The sequence below is a fragment of the Trypanosoma grayi genome (assembly GCF_000691245.1).
Source record: "Trypanosoma grayi strain ANR4 Tgr_10_V1, whole genome shotgun sequence".
NCBI lineage: Eukaryota > Euglenozoa > Kinetoplastea > Trypanosomatida > Trypanosomatidae > Trypanosoma > Trypanosoma grayi.
The window spans coordinates 58,341-65,185 of NW_008825629.1; the positions used below are offsets into that span (position 1 = coordinate 58,341).

General features: G+C 55.0%; 3 protein-coding genes across 3 annotated transcripts; all 3 read left to right on the forward strand.

Annotated features, from left to right (window-relative positions):
• Positions 1 to 386: 386 nt before the first annotated feature.
• On the forward strand, positions 387 to 1,052 carry DQ04_00101290 (methylthioribulose 1-phosphate dehydratase; the record flags this gene model as incomplete). Its single annotated transcript, XM_009308158.1, has 1 exon — positions 387 to 1,052. The coding sequence occupies one exon, from the start codon at positions 387 to 389 to the stop codon at positions 1,050 to 1,052; it is 666 nt and encodes a 221-aa protein (XP_009306433.1).
• Positions 1,053 to 1,598: 546 nt separating this feature from the next.
• On the forward strand, positions 1,599 to 3,974 carry DQ04_00101300 (DNA repair protein-like protein; the record flags this gene model as incomplete). The annotated part of the gene is made up of 1 exon (XM_009308159.1): positions 1,599 to 3,974. One exon carries the CDS (start codon positions 1,599 to 1,601, stop codon positions 3,972 to 3,974), a length of 2,376 nt encoding a protein of 791 aa, XP_009306434.1.
• A 1,241-nt stretch (positions 3,975 to 5,215) lies between these two features.
• On the forward strand, positions 5,216 to 6,616 carry DQ04_00101310 (putative replication factor A, 51kDa subunit; the record flags this gene model as incomplete). The annotated part of the gene is made up of 1 exon (XM_009308160.1): positions 5,216 to 6,616. The coding sequence occupies one exon, from the start codon at positions 5,216 to 5,218 to the stop codon at positions 6,614 to 6,616; it is 1,401 nt and encodes a 466-aa protein (XP_009306435.1).
• Positions 6,617 to 6,845: the final 229 nt, after the last annotated feature.

Below are 6,845 nucleotides of genomic sequence, written 5' to 3' on the forward strand. Positions count from 1 at the left end.
TAGAGTAGATTGTGTGACGTTTTTTTTGTTGTTGTTGTTGTCCCCCTCGCACTCCTCCTGCGCTCAGGTCGTGTTAGCCATTTCCGAACCCACCCGCCACGAGCACACCCTTCTTCTCTTGTGGGGCGTGCGCCGCCTGCGCCGGTGAAAAGTGCACGCAAGCACGGTGGGGTGGGGTGGGGTGGGGTGGGGGGGGTATCACATGATGATGTTTTTTTTTTGTTTTCTTATTCTTTCGTCATTGTTGTTGTTGTTGTTTAGCGCGTGTCTTCTCGGTTTCCGGTTCTTGCTGCTCTGCTGCCTGTGGTTGCTGGCAGACGGGCTGAGCGGTGCCATCTCGCTCCCTCATTTTCTCCACTGCGCGCAGTAGTGACGGCGTTGCCAACATGACACTCGCGGAGACAGACACGGAGCACCCGTTCAACCTCATCCCTGAGCTGTGCCGCCTCTTCTACCAGCTCGGCTGGGCAACCGGCACCGGCGGCGGCATCTCTATCCGCCACGGCGACAACTACTACGTGGCGCCGAGCGGCGTGCAGAAGGAGCGCCTCAAGCCGGAGGATATATTTGTGCTCGACGCAGCAGCGCAGGTGGTGGCGCCGCCGCGCAACACAAAGGTGGTGAAGATGAGCGAATGCACACCGCTCTTCTTTAATGCATTTACGATGCGAAACGCGGGGGCGTGCCTCCACTCTCACTCCCAGAACGCGGTGCTCGTCACGCTGCTGTGTGAGAAGGAGTTCCGCATCTCCCACATCGAAATGGTAAAGGGCATTGTGAACCCTGTCACGAAGAAGGCGCTGAACTTCCGTGACACGCTCGTTGTGCCCATTATCGAGAACACGGAGTTTGAGTCCGACCTCACCGCGTCCATGGCGGAGTGCATGCGGGCCTACCCAGAGACAAACGCCGTCTTGGTGAGGCGGCACGGCATCTACGTGTGGGGCGACACATGGCAGCGCGCAAAGGGCATGATGGAATGCTTCGACTTCCTCTTCGGCCTCGCGCTGCGCATGATGGAGCGCGGCATCCCCCTCGTAAAGGACGCCTGAGCAGGCCGCGCTGGCTGCACGAGGGCCAATAAGAATGTATGTATGTGTGCAGATATACATACATAAAGGCAAATGGAAAGAGGCGACGACGGCCAAAGACACACGGTCAGCTATGTGCTGATGGTGAATCTAAACGGCGGGAGAAGTAACGCATGTGAGGATTAGACCCAGTTGTTCCCCAACTCGTAGTGGCTGTCTTGGGTTTCGAGGAAAATTACACTCTCTGCGCAAGGAACTGACACATAGAGATGCCGTGGCGTGTTGACTGCATTCAATGCCGCATATTTGGGGCATGTGAACACACGCACACACACATATATATATAAATATATATATATATATATATTTATACTTTGAACGCCAGAACTTTTGTTGTTGTGTTTTTTTTTCTTCCCCCCCTTTATCTTTACTCTCACCGCGCTCAGTGTTCTGCCAATTTCTTCGCTACAAGAGAGGAGTGGACAGAAGCAAGGCGAGGCGAGAACAACAACAACAACAAGCGCAGAAGGTCGTATCTGGTTGCCCATCTGGCGCAAAAAAAGCTGAATGTCCACGGATACTCACACGCTGCTAGAGGCGTCGGCCGACAGAGAGAGAGCAGACCATGCGCACGCGGAAGGAGCAGCAGTCGGGGACGATTATGCCCAGCCCTGCGCCGTCCTTGTGGATTCCGACACAGACGACGATATTCCAGACCAAATGATTCGCGCCAACGAGAACATGTCGGAGAGTGCACTCGACTTCGACGATGATACTCAACAGACGGAGTCCATTAACAGTTCCTTTTTCACATCCATAAAGACAGTCAACACAGCTGAAGTGCCACTGGCAAGTGTGCCCCCAACCATGCAGAACGCCAACCTGGTGCCGCTTCAGAGGCAGGCTCTCTACTGGATGCAACGGCAGGAGCGAAATGACGATGGCAGGAACGGGGCACTGCACCCACCTGAGGCTTCCCCAGGCGACAAGCTCAGTATGAAGAAGGTTAGGGGGAAGAAGGCTCGCGGTGGTATTTTTGCAGACACGCGCAACTTGGGCAAGACACGCGTTGTCATTGCTCTCTGCGAGAATGGGCGGGAGGAGCCTCACGCCGATGTCGCAGGTGGCCTTGTGGGGTCCCCTGCAACGCTCATCCTCTGCCCAAGCCCTCTACTTGCACACTGGCAAGAGGAGATCGAGGCCTGTGTGAGCCCTGCGCCGCGTGTCTTGCTGTACCACGGCAGTGACAGAAGGAACCTCTCGACACTGTGTATTGCAACAGAGTACGACTACGTGCTGACATCATACCAGACCCTGCAACACGAGCCGCTGTTTGACGATAATCTGACCAGTAAGTTGCATTTGATTCACTGGAAGCGTATCGTACTTGATGAGGCTCATTGCATTCGTGGGTTTCTCTCGCAGCAGACATCTGCATGCTTGAAGCTGTCAGCGGAGCGCTTCTGGGCCGTAACACCCACCCCGGTGGTAAAAGGCATTGACGACCTGTTTCCACTTCTTCGCTTCTTGCGTGTGCCGTACTTTGGGTCGAGGGCATGGTGGTTGTGCCACATCACGGACTCTTTGCTTCAAGCGAATGTATCAGAGACTACAAAAGAGCTGCTGAGGTATGTCTTTTCCACATACATTCTATGGCGAGCCCCTAATTCTTTGAAGCCCAATCAAAATGTGATGGATATCCAGGTCGTGAAAACCGAGACTGTCATGGTGGAACTACACGACGCGGAGCTCGAGTGCTACACGGCGATTTGCGAAGATGTGGAGCGAGATGTGGGCGGCATTCAGAGTGAATATAAACGTCTCAAGGTGATCCTTGAAACACTCAGAAAGTGTCGCCTGGGGATTCTCCACCACCGCGCCGTGTTGGGAATGTCTTCTGACCAGAGGAATGCAGAGGTCCTTTCACCGCTGCTGCTGGAGGCGCGGATGGAAGAGTTTCTTTCCGATGTCCGGGAATTAATGCCAAAAGATGTCAACTCCCTATTTGCAGAGGAAGTATTTGATTCAATCCGCGGACAAAAACTGGCGGAGGAGAGGTGCGTCATCTGCTACTTTCCGTTACGAGCCCCAGTGGTGTTGCCTTGCCTGCACATTTTCTGCAACAAGTGTGTTGAAAAACTGTTCTCCACACATCGGGTCTGTGCCACATGCAACAGCCGGGGTGTTCCCGGGGGCTACTCTGTCATTCCACCAGAACTGCTGCAACCATCTAAAGCCCACTTGCCCGAGGAAGTTGACATTTCGGCGTGGGAGCCAAGCGCCAAAACGGTGGCCCTCTTGGAGCACCTCAAACCCATCCCAGATGATATGAAGGCGGTGGTGTTTTGCGCCTCGCTGAAGTACCTTGAACACGTGCAGTTATACCTGCACCAGAACGGTGTTTCGGCTGGGGTATTTTCCCACACACTGAAGACGGAAGAGAGGAAGGACGTTCTGAGACGCTTCCGTATGGACAGCAGCGCAGAGCAAAGTATTCGGGTGCTGCTCGTCACATTCTCGGCGTGTGCGTTGGGCATGGATCTCTCCATTGCGTCGCACTGCTTCATGATGGAGCCCCACTGGAACCCTGCCATCGAGGACGACGCCATCAGCTGTTTGCAACGCATCGGCCAAGGAGGGGAGCTGCACGTGGTGAAGTTTCTGGGCGAAGGTACAATGGAGGTGAATGTGAATGCACTGGCGGAGTCGAAGCGAAAAAGCTTCGCCTCAGCGGGGCGCATCAGGCGCGCCGAACTACTCGAGATTCTCCCAGGCGTTATCAACCCGAACCAGGCGGGACAAACGTCAAGTGGCACCGGTGCCCCCAACGCAGCCCGGAGTAATATCCATAATTTGCTTGCTTCGGGTGGAACGCAGCATGCTTCTTCTGAAGACACCAATGAAGATTATGATAGTGATGAAACTGATGTTTCGGATATCTAAGAAGGTGATTGATAGGGAGACTGATGCTGGGAGGGAAGGCAAGACAAGACCACCAGCTTGCATGGTCCGACGACGGAAACCTCCGCAATTGTGTTGGAAGCGTCACGCCATATCACAGGGAGGCGTGCATTTTATTCCATGCTGCTGGTGCTCGTGTGTTTCCTCTTCCCCCTGCAGCAGATGTGTTTTTTGGGGATGCTTGCGCGTGGCCCTCCCAGACTCGGGACATGGTGACTGGAGCTACGGAAAAGAGAATCAACTAAAGGTTGGGCGTGTGTTGAGGTCTTGCTATTACTTTTCATTTCATTCCTTGCTTTACGAAGAGGGGAGGGCATAGTTTGCTTTTATAGTGTTAAGCCCTCTATTGCTTGGCACTCCCCGTGTCTCTCTCTCTCTCTCTCTCTGTGTGTGTGTGTGTGTGTGTGTGCGTGGAAGCGTGAGGGGACGCGCTCCTGCAGCCTGCTGCTCATTCTCGTTGAGTGGATGCCTTCACAACCCCCTGTTTCGTNGGGGAGGGCATAGTTTGCTTTTATAGTGTTAAGCCCTCTATTGCTTGGCACTCCCCGTGTCTCTCTCTCTCTCTCTCTCTCTCTGTGTGCGTGGAAGCGTGAGGGGACGCGCTCCTGCAGCCTGCTGCTCATTCTCGTTGAGTGGATGCCTTCACAACCCCCTGTTTCGTTTTCCGCCAGAGCTGCCTTTGTGCAAGGTGAGGGCTGTGTGTGTGTGTGTGTGGAGGAAGTAAGGGGCGGTGCCATTCTTCGCTCTCTCTGTATATTCTGCTCTGCTTGGCCTCTCCTTCCCTCCATNGTTGAGTGGATGCCTTCACAACCCCCTGTTTCGTTTTCCGCCAGAGCTGCCTTTGTGCAAGGTGAGGGCTGTGTGTGTGTGTGTCTGTGTGTGTGTGTGGAGGAAGTAAGGGGCGGTGCCATTCTTCGCTCTCTCTGTATATTCTGCTCTGCTTGGCCTCTCCTTCCCTCCATTCTGGGCTGCCCCATACCAAGCGTAGTGGGGGGAGCCCGTCTCAACGTACGAAAACAAACAAGTAAGGACAGGAATAGTAAGCTGGGAGGAGAGAAGAAAAAGAAAAAGAAGAGTCTGACGTTAACGCACAGACTCAATCCTCTCGAGCAGAACGCATAAAACACATCTACATACATACAATTCACACATACCCATACACACAGAGAGAGAAAGAGAGAGAGAGACAGAGAGTGGGGGTAAAAAAGGAGAAAAACAATACCATGCAGCACCCGAGCAAGCAACAGATTCAGCCGATCGATTCGCTGACGCCGTTCTTGGGCGGCAAGTGGTGGATTCGGGCGCGTGTGACAGACAAGTCGGATGTGCGCACGTGGAACAAGCCAACGTCGCAGGGTAAACTCTTCTCCTTCACGCTCATTGACGAGTCAGCCTCTATTCGCGCCACCGTCTTCAACGATGCGGTCGACCTGTTCGATCCCCTCATAGCGAACGGACAGGTGTACTACCTCAGCGGCGGCCAGGTGAAGAACGCGAACCGCAAATTCAGCAACGTAAACAACGATTACGAGGTGACATTTGACAGTTCAAGTCAAATCTCACTGGCACGAGATTCCACCAGCGCGGCAATTCCTCTGCAGCGCTACAACTTTGTGCCCGTCGAGATCCTCAAGCAGCGCGAGGTGGGCTCTCTCGTCGACGTGCTGGCGGTGGTGCTGTCAGTGGAGGAGCTCGGCTCCATCACGCAGAAGTCGACCGGGCGGGAGTTGGTGAAACGCAACGTGAAGGTGGGCGACGTCACCGCGGCGGTGGAGGTGACGCTGTGGAACGATCAGGCGAAGCAGTGGGGGTATGTGCCGGGCACGGTGCTTGCGATGCGGCAGCTGAAGGTTGGCAGCTTCGACGGCGTGACACTCTCAGCCACGTTCCAGTCTGCCTTCGACGTGAACCCGAACATCCCGGACGTGAAGAAGCTCGCCGACTGGTACATCTCCACCGGCGGCCGCGATGTGGCATCACTCTCGTCGCTGGGCAATGGGCCAGGCGCTGGTGCCGGCGGCGGCGAGACGTACCGCGGTCGCAAGTATTTCGACGACATCGCGGCGGAGGGCCTCGGCCGCGGCGCAAAGGCGGACTTCATCGACGTGCGCTGCGTGCCGGTGTACCTCAAGCAGGACGCGCAGTGGTACGACGCATGCCCGCAGTGCAACAAGAAGGTGATGCTGGAGGGGGCGCAGGGCGACCGTTACCGCTGCGAGAAGTGCGACCAGTCCGTCGTCCCCACACAGCGCTACCTTGTGTCGATTCAGGCAACCGATAACGTGTCCCAGATGTGGCTTACGCTTTTCAACGAGGCTGGTGTTGAGTTCTTCGGCATGTCGGCGTCAGAGTTAAAGAAGCAGCGGGAGGCGGATCCAATGTTCGTCACAAAGATCGCACAGCTGCGGATGAACCGGCCGGTGCTAATGCGGCTACGTGTGAAGGAGGAGAACTCCGCCAGCTCGGTGGGCGGCGAGGAATCCGATCGTGTGCGCATCACCGTGATGCGGCTCACGGAGTTCATGCCGCTTGACACCGTCTCAGAGGAGAAGCGGCAGTCGATGTCAGCACAGCTTAAGACAGAGTGTGACGAGATGATCAAGTGCATTGAGGCGTATTCGTAAGAGAACACCACAGCCGCGCCATTGTTTCTGCAGAGGCTTGGGTGGGATTCAGAGTGGGGCTGGGAGCAAATGCGTATATATCTGTGTGTGTGCGCGAGGGTGAGGGGGAGAAAGAAAGCAACAAGCGGGGAAGTGACTGTCCTTTTTTTTTTTTCTTGCCCACATGCAAGTGTACGGACACCATAGAAGGAGGAAGAGGGAGATTGCCGTTTGTTTTTTTTTTTTTTTT